The sequence below is a fragment of the Mastacembelus armatus genome, chromosome 3 (assembly GCF_900324485.2).
Source record: "Mastacembelus armatus chromosome 3, fMasArm1.2, whole genome shotgun sequence".
NCBI classification, from domain to species: domain Eukaryota; kingdom Metazoa; phylum Chordata; class Actinopteri; order Synbranchiformes; family Mastacembelidae; genus Mastacembelus; species Mastacembelus armatus.
The window spans coordinates 24,496,122-24,516,234 of NC_046635.1; the positions used below are offsets into that span (position 1 = coordinate 24,496,122).

General features: G+C 40.3%; 1 protein-coding gene across 1 annotated transcript in view; it reads left to right on the forward strand.

Moving 5' to 3' along the window:
* Nucleotides 1–20,113, forward strand: part of adamts18 (ADAM metallopeptidase with thrombospondin type 1 motif, 18) — a 47,799-nt gene that overhangs the window by 15,053 nt on the left and 12,633 nt on the right. Inside the window, exons 6-17 of the mRNA XM_026293659.1 lie at nt 256–339; nt 446–605; nt 1,810–1,915; nt 2,829–2,966; nt 3,057–3,210; nt 4,724–4,819; nt 5,495–5,643; nt 10,539–10,711; nt 11,666–11,796; nt 12,386–12,509; nt 12,816–13,060; nt 18,989–19,109. Of these exons, the coding sequence (XP_026149444.1) occupies nt 256–339; nt 446–605; nt 1,810–1,915; nt 2,829–2,966; nt 3,057–3,210; nt 4,724–4,819; nt 5,495–5,643; nt 10,539–10,711; nt 11,666–11,796; nt 12,386–12,509; nt 12,816–13,060; nt 18,989–19,109 (1,681 nt within the window). The remainder of the gene's footprint in view (nt 1–255; nt 340–445; nt 606–1,809; nt 1,916–2,828; nt 2,967–3,056; nt 3,211–4,723; nt 4,820–5,494; nt 5,644–10,538; nt 10,712–11,665; nt 11,797–12,385; nt 12,510–12,815; nt 13,061–18,988; nt 19,110–20,113) is intronic.

The window sequence follows — 20,113 nt, forward strand, 5'->3', positions numbered from 1 at the left end:
AGAGAAAGAAAATAAGCCATGTATAAAACATATAACAGCAAAGGATAGAAGATGCATAGGAAGTCTGTTGTATTGCTGTGTTTCTGTTGCAAATAAATTTTAGACACTAGGAATTGGACATTGTGCTTTTCTGTCACTCCGGATAAAAGTGATAGTGCAGACATCCTAGCTTAGGATGAACATCAGAATATTTGAAAACTATGAGCAATTTGAGACATGGAATATTACCAAAAACTGTTTTCTAATCTTTTGCAGGTTTCCAGTCTTTTCAAAGATGGCACCATTGGGACTGACATAAACATTGTGGTCGTTAGCCTGTTACTACTGGAACAGGACGCGGTGACTGGATTTAGACTTCTGCTAAAATGTTTTGTTTGGCACTGGACACTGGCAATTGATTAAATTACTTAATCTTGTATCTCTATGTCTCTGTCTTCACTTCCAGCTTGGCTTGACCATAAATCACCACGCTGACCAGTCCCTCAACAGTTTCTGTCAGTGGCAGTCAGGTCTGGTGGGGAAAGGTGGTAAACGGCATGACCATGCTGTTCTCCTCACTGGGCTGGACATCTGTTCCTGGAAGAATGAGCCCTGTGACACTCTGGGTAAGATGGTGCTCAGCAAACTCAGCTAAATTGAATTTCAGCAGTTTCTTTTTAGTGGTGAGAAACTCTTGCTTGTACAGAAGTGTTGAAGTGATGGCGAATGTAGACATTGCAACAGTGATTTATCTGACAGGTTAAAGTAGAGGAGATTCTACAGAGATGACAACAGGAAAAATGGCCATAGAGTATGACATGAAACAATGTTCTCACTAAAATGTATCCTGCCATGGTTGGCTGTCAGATCTGTGTGAAAAGCAGCAAATGTGAAAAACACCTGGGTCTGGATAAAAAGGATGACATTGAATCCTGCCCCATTATGTCTGAACTGACCTTGTTTGTACAAGATTGTTTGTGGCAACAAAAAGCAGACACAGCAACAACAACATAGCCAACTAAAGGTGGCTACTTTCACAATACTATTAATTTCTGGTAATCTCTGGGTGCCACTTTATCTCATGACCTACAGGAGGTGAAAAGGTGAAAATTGAAATTAATAGCATTAGAATTAACCTTTAACTGTATGTAGCTTCTGTATTTCTTTAAATAGGGAATAGATAACACAAAACTAGGATGGAAACAGAGGAAGCTTGAGAGAAACAACAATACACAGATACATGACCCAAATTCTGCCAATGTTGTTGAAGTTTAACATCTTGGTCTTTAAGTCACATGCACATTCATCACACATTCACATGTTGATGCTTCCACTGCACACGCTCATATTTGGGGGCCAATTGGGAGAAACTGCTGCCAGAAATACAGGGAAAAACAGTGTCCACTATTGAATATTTTTTATCAGTTGTCAGTTACAGTAAATCCCACATTTAGGATCACTTATCTTTTTAATGCATTTTAAGTCCACTATCAGCAGAACTTCTCTAAACTGACTGGCTATCAAAGTCTCTGATCAGTCTGAAAAGGATAAATGGGTCAGGGATTATGAGGTAGCACTTTGCAGCTGGTGTGAAATTCCCCTTCATGCATGCATGTACGCGAATGTGACAAGCATCTGTTGTCTGCCAAGTCTGTCAGCAGAAAGAATGTGCTCAGTTACACAAAGAAAGAGACAAGAGGTATTTATGTTACAGATGTGAGGTTTGATTTTGTTCACCTCTGGCTGTTTATACGGTCAGTATTTTTAAGTTAATAACAAAGTCTTGCATCCTCACACCTCATCTCTGTCCCTCTTCCTTTCTCTCGGCAGGCTTTGCTCCCATCAGTGGCATGTGTAGTAAGTACAGGAGCTGTACCATCAATGAGGACACAGGACTGGGCTTGGCTTTCACCATTGCTCATGAGTCGGGGCACAAGTATGTTTAGCAGGAATGCATTGAAACAAACTTAATGAATCACATACATTCTTGACACTGTATCTCTTTCTCACTATCACAGTTATAGAGTAGCTTTACAAAATTGATAAAACCATTGACAAAAATTTTACCAGCAGCCTGAAGAAAATATGTCAGACCTCAGTATAATTTTAGAACAGTGCATTAAACTAGTCTCTATACTGGCTTTATGCTCTAAGTGGATGTAATGAATCTATATTAAATTAAATAAACATAGTCTGATTTAAAGAAAAAAACACACTATGAAATAAGATCATTACTTTAGAGCAGTACTTCATCCACTCCATGACACTTTGCTAGAGAATGATGGAAACTGCCCGAGGGTGTACAACTCTGTGTTTGTACGTTTCCATTGCAATAGAAGTTGGTTTATTTGTGATATTGGTAGAATTCATGTTGTGGTAAAACTTCTCTGTCTGTCTGGTGTGCTCTCAACACAAACTGGGAGCAACATGTTTTCCCTTACTTCGTCTAGGTGATAATATGGCTATGAGTTGCAATATCTTTATGAATTTAGCAAGCTAAATAGGATGCTTGCCCAGAAACATGTTGACTCAGGCTGAAAACTATTAATCACTGACAAATTAACAAAGAAGTAATTGCTAAACATATGACACCATGTAGTAATGACATCATGTGACAAGATTTATTTACATTTACATTTTTACTGTAGCACAAAAAGGTGTGTAAACATGATCATCATCAACTTGATCAACTCAAGAGAAACATTCTATAATAATGAATAACTCCATTGATTGTATTGTTTCTTACTGGAAGATTTATCTTTAAATGGGTTTTATGACAATATACTCTTATTAAAACTATGTCTTATTACATGTGGACTTAACGCCCTTTTCTCTCCCTTATTCCCCAGTTTTGGGATGATCCATGATGGGGAGGGCAACCCTTGTCACAAGACAGAAGGTAACATTATGTCTCCTACTCTGGCTGGAAACAACGGGGTCTTCTCCTGGTCTGTCTGCAGTCGTCAGTACCTCAGTCGCTTCCTTGGGTAGGCCTAATACACATACTGTGTTAAATCTGCCAGCCAGTAGTCGTTTCTGTCTTCCTGACTGATATGGGTACTTTGCTGTGTTACCAGAACAGCCCAGGCATCCTGTCTGGTGGATGAGCCCAAGCAGATTGGTCAGTATAAGTACCCTGAACAGCTTCCTGGTCAGCTGTATGATGCAGACACACAGTGCAAGTGGCAGTTTGGTTCCAAGGCCAAACTCTGCAGCCTTGATTTTGTCAAGGTGAGTTAATCTGTTTGTATTTTTTTAGCATGGTTTCAATTCACCCTACTCTGCAGCTGCCCATCCTTCATCTCAGGGTTTTGGTTTTTGGACACATGGCTGTCACTGCTCTCACCAGTGCTGTTTGCAGTTGTTTTCAGTGAAAGCCAGTTCATACTACCAGTCCAGCACCAAACAACAGAGAACTTCAGCTACTAGCTGGTGAACTGGAGCATTTAGCAGCTAAGGCATCAAATGTTTTCTTTTGACACTATTCTTGAGAAAAAGAGAGTCCTGGCCAACATGGCAGGATAATTGTGTTATGACAATATGCAAAGATAATATATGTTGAAGAAGGAAGAGTAAGGACCAGAGGAAAGCGCATTCCTTCCATAGGTGATTTCACTCATCCTGTGTTGTGCAGTTACAGAGAACAGAATCTATACTAGTTGATTAACTCTGGCTTTACATGTGCCCCAACTGAAAAGGTTTGCATTCATGCGTCTCTTTGCACAAACTAAGGAGCACTAGATGACTTCCCAGTAATGAGATGGAACACCCGGATTATACAGAAGCTGGAATTCTCTGATTTACAGTGCTAAACTGGCACTTTATTAATTAGCATGATCTTTACACAACAACTTTAAACCCTAAACATTTGACCTTCTGTTTAAATTGCATTCCATCATTTGAATGAAAACCCCCAGCCACCCTCTGTGCACCCCCCAGAGCCTTTTGGTCTTGGTATAAGCCTTTATGTTAGGTGCATTCAATGATGTCAATTCACATGTAAATGCTGTTGTAATACTATGGGTTTTTCTTCTGCTGTAATCACTGGGAAATGGACTTTGCCAAATTGTACATAGGACAGATTAGTACACATGACACCATTTTTGTCAATTCATGAATTCTCCAAATGATTCCTTAACAGATAGTCAATTACTAAATCTGCATGTCTTATGCTTGTATGCTAGCCAGTGGGTGGTAAATGAAGCTTCATGCTGATTAACAGTGGATTTGAGGCTGTATTTTACACACTCCACCCACCTTGTTTCTTTGTCTCTAACGGGCTCATGTAGAAGCACCTGCTTGGTGTCAGTGAAGTAAGTCAGCATGAGGACAAAGACTCACACACATCTGAGCTGTCTCTCCTCCTCTGGTTTCTTTTTTAGTTGCCAGTTGCAAGCTTGCCGGCAGGTTGCCAGACTCTGACGCCTGTCTGAAGTCCCCCCTCTGTGCTCACTCACCCACTATGTCTGTATTGTTGGGTCAGATGACACATACAATTATAGCCCATTTCATTAAAGAAGTACAGTCATTAGATCTGACACTAAGACTTTGTGGAGAAGCTTATTCCGGGTTAACCAGGGTGGTCGGGACATATCGACTAAGCATGATGGTGGTCCTGGCAAGAAGCAGGCACTCTCAGTTCAGCAGAGATGAAAGAACATGAGACCAAAAGGTGCCAAAGCCAATGATGAACATGTTTGATATATAGCTCATCTTGTGTGTTTGTGTGTGTCTTGATTGACAGGACATCTGCAAGTCTCTGTGGTGTCATCGCGTGGGGCACCGGTGTGAGACCAAGTTCATGCCTGCTGCAGAAGGCACCAGCTGTGGTCTGGACATGGTGAGAAAAGTTCTTCTTCTTCCTGTGAATGGTCACAGCAGCATGTCCCTCATTCTGCTGCTTGACAGTGATACTCAATGAGGCTGCAGTTAGAAACTATACCTACTTTTCAAAGTGTGAGAAATGCACATGAACACATGAACAGTGATACACAACAGAATTCTCACATTCTGTGCAACTTATACAGGCTGAGAAGACAGCAAAAACAAAATGCTTTTATTCTGACATTTACTCGATTAAAAGACAATTACTAATATCGATAAATACTCCATAGCAGTATCAATAGTATCCATCCTTGCTGCTTACACATTCATACAGAAGCATTTTTGTATTGTCTATTCTCCCAGCTGGACACAGAATGGCTGCAGCTCCTCATATATCGTAAGATGATATTTATAAAGGGAGAGAGGTGGTGATGTGTGTGAGTGCAGGGTTTGGCTTGAATCGGCTTGTGTGTGGTGCACAGCATAGTGTGTGTGTGTATATGTGTGTGTGTGTTTTGGCTGTAGCTTCAGGGCTACAGAGTCTCAGTGTCCAGGTGTGGTGCTGGGCATTTATCCAAACCAGGAAACTCAGGCAAGGAGTCGAGTCCAGCGCTCAAGTTCTGATAAGAAAACTATTCCTGTGTGCTTTCTTTAACTTACTGTCTCCTTGTTCTCTTTCTCTTTTCTCCAGTGGTGTCGTAGGGGCCAGTGTGTTAAATATGGGGAGCATGGTCCCAAGGCAGTCCATGGCCAGTGGTCAGCCTGGTCTCAGTGGTCCGACTGCTCCAGAACCTGTGGAGGAGGAGTCATGTACAGAGAGCGGTCCTGTACCAGCCCAAGGTATTGCACATACTGACATATTCTTTTAATCTAATTCATCATGTTCTCACCATGCCTTTGGATAGAATAACTAGATAAGTAGATGACAAATTAATTGATGTTTTTGTTTTACATGTTGTTATGTTGTTTGGTGCTTCCACAATGAAAATCTGTGCTGCACTTTGGGCCAGAGAGTAATTATTGAAGTCCTCATGTCCCCAAATTCCTCTTTTTTGAACACCTGAAAGCATTGTCTGCCAGGTAGCTGTCAGCAAAGACATGCACACACATACAGTACATGCACACACTCATGCGCCCGATAACGGCTCTCATCATTCATGCTGACAGTCCAGACAGACAGACTATCTCTCCCCATGCTCCAGACAAGGAAAACCTCCTAATAGCATGCTCTTTTCTCTGAAAGCTGCCAAGACAGTCAGCAATCGTCCCCTATTGCTGCTCACTCACACAAACGTAATTCTACATAATTCTGCAGACCCAGATCCCACTGTGCATATCTCTTTGTTCGCAAAGGGCTCAATACATTTTATTGCACGCACGTGAGAAATTCTCAATTTTATATTGTTTTTCATTGCAGATTTTCCCTGTTCTCATTCCACAGATTTTTTTTTTAATGTTTTTAGGCCTATACAGAATAGAGAAGGCCTACATAGAAGACAATCAAATAATAGACTGTCTTAGCCTGCAGTTAGTTAGCCAGCTCCACCTTGCCCTTTAATTTTAATAGAGGAATTGTAGGCTACCTGCAATATTTAAAGAAACAAAACTTTTTTATCATTTTACATCATTCATGTCAAGTTTTTTTTTTTTGCATTTGCTGTGTAGTACAATATGTGTAATTCACAGACCAAAGTTACAGAGGTCTGACATTGTGTGGAAATTATATGCAAGGTTTAAACATGTTTTGTTGTTAAGGGTTAGTCTTCTGCTTGAGGAATGTTTATACTAGCAATTTCCTTCATACTGTAACACAGGAACCCTCATTATCGGCACGGTGGAACCAATTAAGAGTGTTTTTTTTTTCACTTGTGGGAGCCACAGCCAATCAAGAAGTAACAAAGCCAACACAGTTTCCTAGAAAGCATCTCTAATGTTTCCCTAGTTGTGCTTCTATATTAGAATTAATTTAGTTTAAAAACATTTAGTTTAAAAAAATGGGGGAAATTGTGATTCAGTAGTATTAATGTGGATTAATGTGTGGCTGTACAACAGTTAAAGAAAACAGCATTGAAACATAGAACTCATACTCATGCAGGAGCACACAAACAATACATAAAGTATAAACAAACATACCACAGTAATTTTCCTGCAGGATCATGACTGGTGGCAAACACCCAAAGGCCTCTGCACTGCTTTAATTGGTGTACAGATCACAAATTTCATCTCAAAGAATCTGCTGATTGGTTTGAACAATTAAAGATTGTAGTCATTTAGGAGGTAGTCATAGCAGTTTAGATCATTGTGGCATGTCACATCCAATCCTAAATGTTTTTTTTTTTGTCATGACAAGGATATAGTTTTATCTCACCAAAGTTAATGGTTGTCAAAGAAAACATAAGAAGCTACACTGATTCACTATAGTATAAAATGCCCAGCACACCTGAACAATATGATGCAATTGAGTAGCCAGTCTCCAGAATGTAGAGTTGAATGACAAGTCATTGCTAATAAAATAACTGCTTACAGTGCAGACATTTGGACTGTCTTTAGTATTTTATCTCAAGTGATATTTTAAATCTTTTAAACACAAATGTTTAGCTGTAAGTGCATGTATATTTTCCACAGAAATTCAGCCTTTTCTGCCTTACCTAGTCTTTTTTTCATTATTTCCACTTCATTAAAGAGTCCATCAGATGTTCACATACTCCCACTATATTGTCTCTTTTACTCCACTGACTTCATTGTGCTTACTTAACAGCAGATACCAATGTGGCTGTTTTGTCCATCACAGCCAACTCGTCTCCTAATCCCTGTCAGGCATCAAAGACGTTTTTACAGGCAGCCCTGCACTCATATGATACACATTATACGCCATGACTGTCAGACCAAAAAGAGTCACAGAACCCTTTAAACCAGGTTACATGTCAAGATCATTTAGCATTCCTGTGGCACTGAAGAGCACTTTGTAGCAGCTGCTGCTGAAAAGAAATAGGTTGATGCTGCTAAATGGTGAGTTATGTGATCAGTGGGACGAAAAAAGATGGTGAGGCCTCAATATGAAATCCAGTAATGCTCCAGTAAAGTCAAAATATGATTATCAAAATAGAGACAATGAGCCAACTAGCTGTCAAATATCTTAGAACTCTTGTTTAAAGACCATAAAATTAACATGAGGTATGTCTTAAAATGACGTTTCGTCATCTCAGTCACCCCTAATTCATCCCTCAATCTCACCACCCATACACACTCATCCCAACTGCAACATCCCTCTGAGTCATGTTTTAATCACTGAGTCATGATTTCAGTCCCTCTCCTGCTCTTAATGTGAGCAAAACAAAAAGGATAAGCATGAATCTGACTGCATATAGCATAGATTCTCATCAAGCTTTCAGTATTTGTACATGGACAGTATGTATAAAAAACATGCATGTGAATTCGTATCTCAAATTTTAAGCGAAATGTTATAATCAGTCCAGATCACAACTTCTTGTATATGTTCTCCTCTGCCCTACTCCTCCATCAGCAGGAGCAGTGTCCATTTTGCACAGCCTCATCCATTTTACAGAGCGAGCCTGTATCTTTTGCTCTGTCTTGTAAAGGAGTTCTATGGGATCAACAGATTAAAGCCTTCTGTTCTAGGAGCTGCGCCAAGACAGAAAATGTATCTTCCCCCCTTCCCTCCGTCCACCTTTCTCCTCCAGTCTATGTAGACCACCTGCCAAATCTAATGGAATCAACTTAATCCTTACCAACAAGCCTGATAGATTAGCTTCACAGTCTAGATCTGGTTATGCAGGTAATGCATTTTGTCACATATTTGATTTAAAGGGAGTGGAGTTGTACGATGAGGAGTCCATGTGGCTGTTCTTCTAAAGGTGTTTTACAGGGGTTAGGACTGTAGCACTGCAGCAGAATGTGAATCTATGTAGGAAGTCATGAGAGGGTAGGGAGCAGGCGACTCACGAAGAAGACAAGACTAGATATGGTGACCTCTGACGTGAAGGACTTCTATCCCAACCGTTGTCACTAGGGGGATCCTGGGACATTTAACATCCTTAAATGCACTGAGGGCTGCATTAGAGTTGGTATGTAGAGAAAATTTACAGTTGCAGTGATACTGGATGGTCTAGGGAAAGAAGACGAAAGAGTGAGTGAGTGAGGAGCATTGTGAAACTCAGAAAGTGCTTTCAACTCCCTTTTCAAGTAAACTGTCTATCTTCTATGCTTCTGATCAGAAGGTCTTCACTGACAAAGTACATGGTGTAGCCCTCCAGTGGCCTGCCATAAGCACATTACCACATGGGCTGCGTTTGTCTTAATAGGATCAGGACTATGAAACCCTGGGCCAAAACCCCACCCCCCCTTACCGAGGGAGGCATGATCTGCACAGAGCAGATTTACACACATACACACACACACCTTCAGTGGAGCTCCATCACTCTTGGCAGCTCAGTCCCTGTTTGATTGAGTCCAGGTCTAAATGGAGAGGATGAGTTGGAGTTAAAGAAAAATGCAGTGAAGCAACATGCAATTTTACTTCTAATTATTTCTGACATTTATTTCATGCAGAAAAGTTTTTTACTGTAGCAGCGAACTCAGAAGAAATATGCTTCTGGTTTGCTTTGTCCTCTTAGTGTTTACTGTTCTTATTAGGCATTTTTTCAGTTCCTTTTCCAAAGTGTTTCATTACATTGTAACACAGAGAACTGTTTTTATTAGGTATGTTTGATCAGCATGGTTCCTCATTCTCTATGTGTGTCCATCTATGTGAGCCAGCCACTTTGGAAACTGGATTAACTCAATTTTCTCTGCTGGTGGTAGTGTTGTAATGCCTCTCATGGCTTTACAAAGCCTGGGAAGTCACACATGGCATCCTAATGTTCCTAAGATATGAAGACTGCTTATACGTTTCTATCAAGTGCTGTTTACGTTTATCTATTTAGTTGGATATTAAAGCTCCATTACCTAAATTCTGTAGTTTATTCCCATGTAGTTAGAACTGTAAAATTTAATTTACACACTGTACCCTTGACCGCACACTGACAAGCTCCCTCCCCAGAAATGTAACTACATGTTTTAGTGGCACAGCTTTTTCCTCAGTCAATTCCATGGGCACACATTATATGCAACTTTCAGTATTTGTTTTATGGTGATAACTTTTATATATTTTGAGTTGGTTCAACTGTTTTACTTAAAAACAATGAGTGCAAAACAAAAAGTCCAGTTCATTAAATACATACGGTCTGAAAACAATACAAAATCTATCTGTCTTCTTCAGGCAGCATTTGGAGCCATTACAGCCTCTTGAACTCAGACTCTTATGGTGATGTCAGTTAGCTGTGACAATATAGATGGAGCTCTTACTGAATTTTTACTAGCAGTCTGATGTTTCAGTGCCTCTGCATGTTGCCACTACCATTTGTTGGTAAAAACAATTAGTGGGGACCACTTTTAAAAACATGGCTCTGTAGAATCATATGAATTTTGTATAGTGTGTATGAGGCACAAGCACATTTTTGCACAGTCCCATGTGAATGTGCCTAATGGGCCTTGTTCCCTGATCATCTAGCTTCACTTTGTCTCTGTAATAAACATTTACATCACAGAACTTGGTTTAGTCCTTTAGCCGTATTGAATTTGCAAAAAAGTGGTAAAACATCATGCAGGGCATTTCTGATCTGTGAACCTTTTCTATTTTGCCTCTCCACTTCCTTCCTTTCTTGTCCTTTACTTAGGCCACAGAACAATGGTAAATTTTGCTCTGGCTCCAGTCGCCTCAACCAGCTGTGCAACACTCGGTCGTGCCCTCACAATACTGTGGACTTTAGGGCTCAACAGTGTGCTGAGTACAATAGCAAACCCTTCAGGGGCTGGTACTACAAGTGGAAGGCCTATACCAAAGTGGACGGTAAGGTGGTTGGTTCAGTTTGGTGTAGTATTTGTGTTGAATGCATTATTTGCTCTAAGGTTTTGTGGATGTATTTTCCTTACATCCTTCTTTGAGAGCTGAAGAATATTTAGAGAGTGTTTGTGAATACTTCTCAAGGTTTAGAAAGACACCATGATTTAAGTTATTCTTGGCACATAATGGATAAGGAAAGAAATCTCATTGTTGAAATAACACTGTGCCACTACATACAAGAATCGCAGGTTGTTGAGGGCATGCTTTTTCTTGTCTGAATTCTGAAGATCTTTTATATTCTGCACACCACTGTACTGTGCTAGTCCAAATCTCTTTTATAAAATGTTTCTGTAATGCCAACCTCTATTTACTGCTGCAGTGATTAGGGCCAAAAAGCTGGAGGAAACTATAATTCCATGTAATTTGCATGGAAGACATGTAGCCACCTGCACCCCCTGACACCGTGGGGATAGATTTAAAAAGGAAGCCTGCGGGCTAGCTTTGTTACATAGAGTGAGGGATAGAGAGTGCAGTGAAAGAGTGTAGTGTCTTTGGCCATCATCCCAGGCCTGTTTAAGCTTTGATGAATGGGAGGTGATGTAGAGAGGAACAGATTGTGAACTGCCTTCTGGGACCTTGGGCCAAGTCACCTTCACCGTCATTTATTTTAATCAAAGACGTCTGTAGAGACTTGTCTGTGATAACTGATCTGAACTACAAAATAAACCTGTTGCCCCGCATCAATACCCCTGGGTGCAGTCATAGTTAGTTCTTGTCTTTTCCAATTCAGTCTGAGCAAGTTTAACAGGTTGCAGTACAGTAGGTAAGCTGGCGTCACATGTACCAGATCATAGTAAAACTTAAATGAATCAGTGAAGTTTTACCCCAGAAAACTGTACATGTTTTTTTATTCTAACTTCTCCACGTGTTCCTGCATGTACCTGTATGTTGTTTGTGCAGATGAAGACATCTGTAAGCTATACTGCATTGCAGAGGACTTTGACTTCTTCTTCGCCATGTCCAGCAAAGTTAAAGATGGCACCTCCTGCTCTGACCACAAGGGAGATGTCTGCATTGATGGAGTGTGTGAGGTACATAGGCTGTTGTGTGTCTCTGTGCGTATGTGTGTATATATAGATAGACAGATACTTTATTCATCCATTTGCATGTTCTCCTGGTGCCCATAGGAGTGAGTGTGAGCATGTGTGATTGCCTGTTTATATGTGGCCCTGTGTTGGACTGGTGACCTGTCTAGGGTGTACCCGTGCCTTTCACACAAAGAGAGCTGGGATAGGCTCCAGCAGATCCCTATGACCTTAAATAGGAATAAGTGTGTATAGATAATGGATGGATGGATGGATAACTTTTTATAAAGCATAAGGAAAATGTGTAGCATCATCTTTTAGGCTGACAAAATGTACCCTGTGTGCCGTAGTGTGAATTTACCTCAGCATAAGTGCTGTAGTGAAAGGTTTGGGATCAGGCTTGAAATACATTTATTTTGTGTATTTTCTGTGATTCTCTGTACCAACCCATACTTAAATATCTCCATTATACTGCAAACTTGGCAACATAGTTTTTGTATGTATGTTGTTATGTATGTTCACATTCTTTTTATTGTAGCACTCTTGACATTGATGTCATATGTGTGTTTGTGTGTGTGTGGGTGTGGGTGTGTAGGAGGTGGGCTGTGACCAGATACTGGGTTCCAAGGCCTCTCTGGATGCCTGTGGAGTCTGTAAGGGAGACAACTCTACTTGCAAGTTCTTCAAGGGCCAATACACCCTTCAACACAGGGCTAATGGTAAACTTGTCTTTGTTTGCAGTATGTCTGCACATGCTGAGTAATTCTGCAAAACAAAGAACACATGCACACTCACACACACACACACACACACACAGGCACATACATCTAATCTCTCTGCCTGATAGACTGATTCATTCATGTGTGGAAACACACACAGAGCAGAGCAAAGTGCATCATGAGGTAAACAGCGGATGATGCCGTATACCCGCATGAATAGCCAGATTATGTGATGAAACACAACATAAGAACAACAAATATCTGAGCATGATTCCTCCTTGACATTCTTTCCTTCTTTTTCCCCAGAGTATTACTCCATGGTGACAGTCCCAGCTGGGGCACGAAGCATTCACATTCAGGAAATGGAGGTTTCCACCAGCTACCTGGCCGTCCGCTCCCTGAAGAGGAAGTACTACTTGACTAGGGACTGGACTGTGGACTGGCCAGGGAAGTTCCACTTTGGTGGGACTGTGTTTGACTACCAGCGCTCTTTCAACAAGCCAGAGAGCCTGTATGCTGCAGGGCCTACTAATGAGACGCTGGTATTTGAAGTAAGCCACCACTAAAGGGTGATATCTGTTAAAGGAAATTGACAGTGACAGGTCTTTTAGGGGTTCAAACAGCCTGTCCTGTGCATTGCTGTCCTCTTTGACTTGCTAGCAGCGTCCTACATACACTGACTGTGTATGTGCAGTGTATAATGAAAAATGGTAATATTGTATTTGGGTTGAACTGATCCTTGAGGAAAATGGATCAAATATCTGAAGTACCTGGGGAGATCTGAGATCAGCCAGGGTCTGAACTGTAATATAAACATACACAGAGATCCAGACTAGGTCTTTGTTAGAAAACACAATGGGATCTCTTGGTTATCCAGAGTAACTGGGACACTTTTTCTGAAAGGACATGTTGCTTTTGAATTTTAAAATCAAGGATGCACTGATACTGATACTGGCTGTCAGGTGCCAGGCCCCTCACTACTCGTTAGTAATTATACTCATAAAACCACTCTATGGCACTCATATGTTGCTTATTCTGCTGATTGTAGTAAACTCCAGTAAACAAGAAGAAAATAAACACTAGTTTTATCTAGTTAATGGTTGAGTCTAATGAAAATTGAATTCTGGTAGACTTAGGGAGTGAGCAGCTCTTCTACAGCAGTATCTGTCCAGCAGAGCGGCTGCTGTTTGTAGCAGCAGGGGAGAGGAGGATGAGACCACAGACAGTAGCCAGTTTAACGGAAGAGCATACAACCTTTAATAATTCAAATTTTCAATTGCTCACTGGAACATTATGCTCTCCTAATTGGCCGTGATGTTGGATGTTGCAATGAGAAGAAGCAGAATGTGCCTGTATTGGCAGACATTTGACCACTGAACTATGCAATTTCTGCTTATTGGCTCCTGTATCAAATGTTATTTGTAACTTGATAGCAATATATGGTAGAGACTAATAATGTGTGTACGAAATGTGCGTGTATATTTGTTTATAAGACAGCCTTATGTGACAGCTTAAAATTGCTGTCAAATATTGAATTTTAAAGGGTAAAGGTGTGTTCAGACCGAATGGGATGCAGTTAATGTATTGACTGTACTGAAATAATACAGATTTTAAACAACGACAGAAATACTACAATTTGTCTAAATCAGCCTTTGTGTCACTTTTCATTAAGCCCATTTTTGATAAGCAATACAGTTTCTTGGTACCACTGGGCCCAGTGTTAAAACAGTCATGTGTTTGTCCATGTAGGCAGCCACTGACCTAAGAGGTGTTTTGTTGCAGCCATGTGATTTGAGGTTACCAGCATGAGTGAAATCCCCAAGTCACCTGCCTTTTAGAAGCAGAGATCAAAAGTAGAAAATCAGATGATTGCATATAGTGAGATGGGATGTTCTTCCCACATAAGTTTGTTAGTGAAAGCATGTATTTTCTCTTGAACTCTGAACCCTAGCTGTGGAAACAGAAGTGGAAACCAGGTGAAGAGTAGACATTTGTTTTTTTTCCCCCTCCACCATGGTAGAAGTGATGGTCATGTAAAAGCTAGTCTCCCCTCAGTCCCTTGGGCTACTGAAATACTGTGGTTAAAGCAGGAATGATTGGCCTGTAAATCCAGGAGGAATACCACTGTGATATTTCCAACATGCTTGGCTGGTCACTTACTTGCCCATCAGGAAATGTCTGAGTGTTTTTGTAGTTATTTTAGAAGAGGCTTCTGTTTGTGGGCAGTTTAGTGGAGTCGCTGCTGTGGTCGGCATTTAGACAACCCACAGTTTTTTGTTTTTTTTTTGTGTGCAACATGCAGGCTAGATTATTTCTTAGCAACCTTTCAAGAATTTCTGTATTCTACAGTCCTCCAATCTTGCTGTCACTGAGAATGATTCAATAATTCAGAGGGATGAATAAGTTGTATATTGTATTTACATCTGGCAACATGGCAGCATCAATAAAATAAAGACAGAAAAAAAGTAGTCAGATAATAGACATTTGAGGATCACGGTAATATTAGACAATTTGTTGTGAATATCAATCACAATTTACAGGCTGACTTCTTGTTTAACCTTTGAACTGTCGATTTGTATACAACCTGTGTGACCACAGTTTTTCTTGCCCTGTTGTTGTAGCAGCATCACAGTGTTCCCATAGCTCACTCTTAGAAAGTAAATACTCAATAGAAACAATGCAAATAAGTTCCAAGTTGTAATAAGCATAACTTCACCTTTATAAAGAAAAGGATTTGCAATGTTTCAATGCTTGTTCTGCTTGTTTGTGTCCCAGTAAACCATCTGTCCAGCAGAGTACTCAGTGGTAGCATGCAGCTGATCTGCAGATGATGTGAGTGTAATCTCTGTGAGATTGTCCTGTAATCTCAAAAAGGAGAAAGAGGTTCATAGAAAGAGAAGGATTGAAACAGTGAGGGGAGGGAGAGTGAGATTAAAAGATTAAGAATTCTGCAATTGAGCTTTTTGGATGTGAGAAGTTAAGGTCAGGACACAGGGACTTTAATTGCAAGAGTGCAAAATGAGTTCTTTCTTTTCTTGCACAGCTGATCCTCATCGTTTTCCACTTAACTGCCTCTATTGCAGAAAAACTGACTGAGTGCATGGGTAGGATATATGCACAGATCACTCTCAGATCCTTTCTCAGCTTGAAACACTCAAAGAAAGCCAAATGTTGAGGAGTGTGAGCATAAACTGTGACAAGGTGTTCACATCTGCACGGCTGCTCAGCTGGTAAGGAGGTAGAGGGAAGGGGGCAGAAATAGCAGACAAGAGGACAAGGGAACAGACATAACATATGGCTGCCTCTGGAGGTCTCAGTGCATAGTAAGTAGGATTATTCCCCTGGAATTGACAATGCTGTGGTATGGTGAGACGAGGTCATGGCAGTTCAGGGCAAAGTATTGTGGGTCCTCAAGTCAGATTGGTATCTGTGTCTGCCACTGTAATCCATCATCATCTCATCTGATTTGATGTGTGGTGTGTGGTGTTGGGTAGTGAAAACCAAGACTGTGGTCTGATGTTGCACTAGAGAAAGACTGACTCAAATCAGTCACACATCTTATACTTGGCAATATATTTTTGCTTCAGTAAATGGGATTTTTGGGGGATTTTGGAAACTCAAAGCCATTCAGGAGATGCAAACATATACCATTAATGAACATTGCTCTGACTTAGATCCAAAGAAAGAATAAAATAATGAAAAAAGCACAAGCAGAAGTCGGACACAGTTTTGACTTCTGGATTTTGTTTCATTATGATGTTAACTGTTAATGCAGAAATTTGCTTAACATAATTGCTTAAAATCTTTTCCATAGCAAATTTGATCACTGAAAAATCAGATTTATCTTCTCAGGTGTATATATGTTAACATATACCTCATTCTTTAAAAAATGTATTAAGTACAAGGAGGATGCATTTAGGCAAGAAACAATTAGAAAGATTTTAATTCCATTGCGTCCATGCTACATGGTGATAGAAAGCTACTGACTATTGTTGTAATTATTCTAATTATATTAAACTCACTGGCTGGGTGACAGAGCTTAGCTCCATCTGCAGCTCTTACTAATAGTAGTTTGTGTTGTCAATCCATAAGGCTCTGTGCTAGCAGAAGACTGTCAGCAGATTTTTATATCTTGTGACTAATATCCAGATGGTATTTTGGTGCTGCTGTTACTTTGACCACCATTAAATCGACAACGCCAGAGTGAGTTTTCTCCATGAGGTGGGAACAAGCATGAAGTCATTGTTAATACTGGGACTGATTGCAGGAGGTTGTGGGTTTTGGGTTAGCAGTGTAGGCAGGTAAGATATTGTTCTTTGTTCTTATTTGGTTTGATTGTTTAATTATCAGTCAGGCTGCAGTTGTCCCAGAATGAACTGGAGAGGAGACAGGGTTGGACATGTTGGAAATTATTGTTTGAAAGTAAATGTCTCTCCTGGTAGACGTGGTTAACGCTGTGGTTGCTTGGATGTATTTAACATTGTGGAGAGCTTAGTAAAGAGAAAGAGAGGTGAGGTATTCAGAAATGTGTAGGTGCTTCATTAAAGGGATTCTAAAAAAAACAGCTGAATGTTGTTTTTATAGCTGCTGGTTCACATCACTGAGCTTGTTTGCCAAAAGGAGCAGGATGTTGGTAAGAGTTAGTTTGCTCTGATAATCATAAAGTCCCAGTGTGGTTAGTAGTGGCAGCTGTTTCATGGCAGCAGGATTGTAAAAGAGGGTGTCAAAGTGTCTCTAGTTCTTATACAGTTTGACTGAAGCCACATTTTGACCATTTTAGGCTTGACATCCTCAAGTTTAGACGAAACAATCTCTTAAAGAGCCTGTGGTTTGACTCGTGGCTAGTGGCCAACACTTGAAATGCACCTGTACCTTTAACCTCACACAGCATCATTGCTTTATGTTTGTCCCACTGAGGAAGCATGCCTCACAGCTTAAAAACCTCTGTATTGGAATAAGATATCCAAGTGACAGTGCCTGCTTTTGCCACATATGTCTCCAAGATGTGGCACTGGTTCATCTTTACATCTGTTCACAAGTCTGCACGCACTGAACCTACATTTACATATGTGTTTTTCCGACATTAGACAACTGCTTCTCTCCAGATAAACAGTTTTCCTTGTGCATTTTTGTCTGGGCCTGGGCCAACCCTACACATGGAACCATTAACAAGCAACACAAGTCAGGGGAAACACCCCAGGACCGTTGAATATGGATTGAACCCAGGAAATGCTTGGCTTTCTAAGTTGGATGGTTGATGGTAGATTCCATTGTACCTTAGGACATATTCTAAAGAAAACACACTTGTCACAGCTCATTATTGCTAATATTGATAGACTGAGATGTTTGTCAGGCATTGGAATGGATGTTGACAGTTTGACGTAATACAGTTTGCCATTTGTGTTGAGGGTTACTACTCACTCAATATGACCTAAACAGAGGAGTTCTGTAAAAGAGACATAGCTATACTGACCATCAGCTGATTATGTAAATGTGCCTCAAACAAAATTCTTTACCATGGCAGTGAATCCTCATGGGGCTTTATTTTAATGATAGCCTGATGCTTCTCTTGTAATGGCTATGTCTGCTTTCACTCATCCATTTGTCTTTGCTTGACTTGAATGTCCAAATAAATCTCATGTAGAGAAAAGTTAACTCAGCTAGAATAAAGGATGTGGTGAAAAAGATCTAAATCTTGAAAGAAAATGGAAATTGTCCCTCTTACGTGCACTGTATTGTCCAAATAAAATGACCTTATAATAGTGTGGTCAGCCAGTTTGGACTAGAGAGGGAACAAAGCTCTCCTTAATGTTTCTAGAGCTTTGTGGATAGTGCGTAGCACAGTTAATGTCTCAGTGGCAAATGAATGGCTGAATCAGGCTGCCACGTTGTCGTCGTTATTATGTTTAGTCTCTTTACAGGGACTGTTACAGAGTTTAAAGATCTTCTTCATTGCACTTCTGCTATGCACCTTTTTGCTTATACAGTATACACCTGCCAAATACAGCTACAACTACATCAAACTGTAGGGGAAGATTTTTTTTTATTGTTTTTTTACTGTGGTCCTTGTTTGATAGAATTTATAGTACACCAATGAGTTTAGAAATTAAGGCATACATGGGTTTAGTGCTGAAAGTATTAGACAGTTGGTTAATAGCAAATACATTTTTTTGTTTTCAGCCTTCCAGATGTGAAGGTTTTATATTTTTCTTAGTTTGACACTATTTAAATCCACAGCGTTTTGTCTAGAATAATCGATCATGGCTTCTGGTGTGTATTGTTATTGATGTATGTATATACAGTATATAGCCAACTGTAGCCCAGAGATACCAGAATGTGCTGGGAAAATGTGGCAGAACACGACGCCCTGCTTAATGTGAAGATTTGGAGACTTAATGTTGGTGTTGTGCTTTCCCTGGATGAAGATTTAATGGATTCATAGTGACACCTTTCAGATTGACTGTGTTCTTGCTTGACAGATCCTTCTACAGGGAAAGAACCCAGGTGTTGTGTGGGAGTACACTCTGCCTCGCACTGAGAGGAAACCTGACTACAACTGGGCTGTGGTGCGTTCGGACTGCTCTGCCCCCTGTGCTGGAGGTGAGATTTTCTGTCTTTGTGTTCAACTGTAGGCCTGCACATGTTAGTTTGCAAGATGAAACTGGAATAAATAAATAAAAAGATATCAAATCTGTGTGATTATGTATAGTGTACTTTAATTTACTGAACCATAGGTTTAGCAACTGTAAGGCACAATAGGCCTGTAAAACGGTTTTCCACTTGTTAAGGTAGTATGCATAGGGCTTTACTAGCGTTCTGAGGATCATGTGTTTTTTTTTTTCTAGCCTCTCCAAATCCAAAAATATAAGTGTAGTGGTGTTAGGGATTGACTTAATTTGCTTATGACATTACTTCCTACAGCAGTACTGTGTTAGCAGCTAAGTAAAGTATAAAATCAGATGATTGTATGTAGCGAGATATACTACATGGTATGATGGGATATATGAGCTAATGGTACATTTTGTCCTACATTTATAATACAGGTAGGTGGTCTTTTTATGGAGATGTTTACTTTCAAGCAACCCCAGCCAACAACCCAAAATGCAGTTACATTTGCCCTATTTCCTATTCAAACAATGCTACATCCAAATGAAAGAAGTTCATTTTCACTTATGATACTTCTTTTGCTTGAATGAATTCTGACTTTTTGCTTTAAGCTGGATTTACACACCACAAGATGCTTGTTGAATAGCTGCAAAACACCATCCTGACAGGGGGATAAAGGGGGTTTGGCAGCCATGACCCTGTCACACATATGCTGTTTATCCTCAGACAACATTTGGTCAGTACTAACCACTGCAGACCAGGAACACCCAATCAGACCTGCATTTAGGTCTTACACAGCACTTTTCTACACACACAAGTGCACTCAAAGCACTTTACACTATTTCCTATTCATCTATTCATACATCAATACTGGCACTGGGGGGAATTTCAGTGTATAGTTCAGGTTCATTTTATGCCTAAGGACACTTTTGACATGTGGACTAGAGAAGACAGGGAGCAAAGCACCAACACTGTGTTTGTGCTCTATCTCCTGAGCT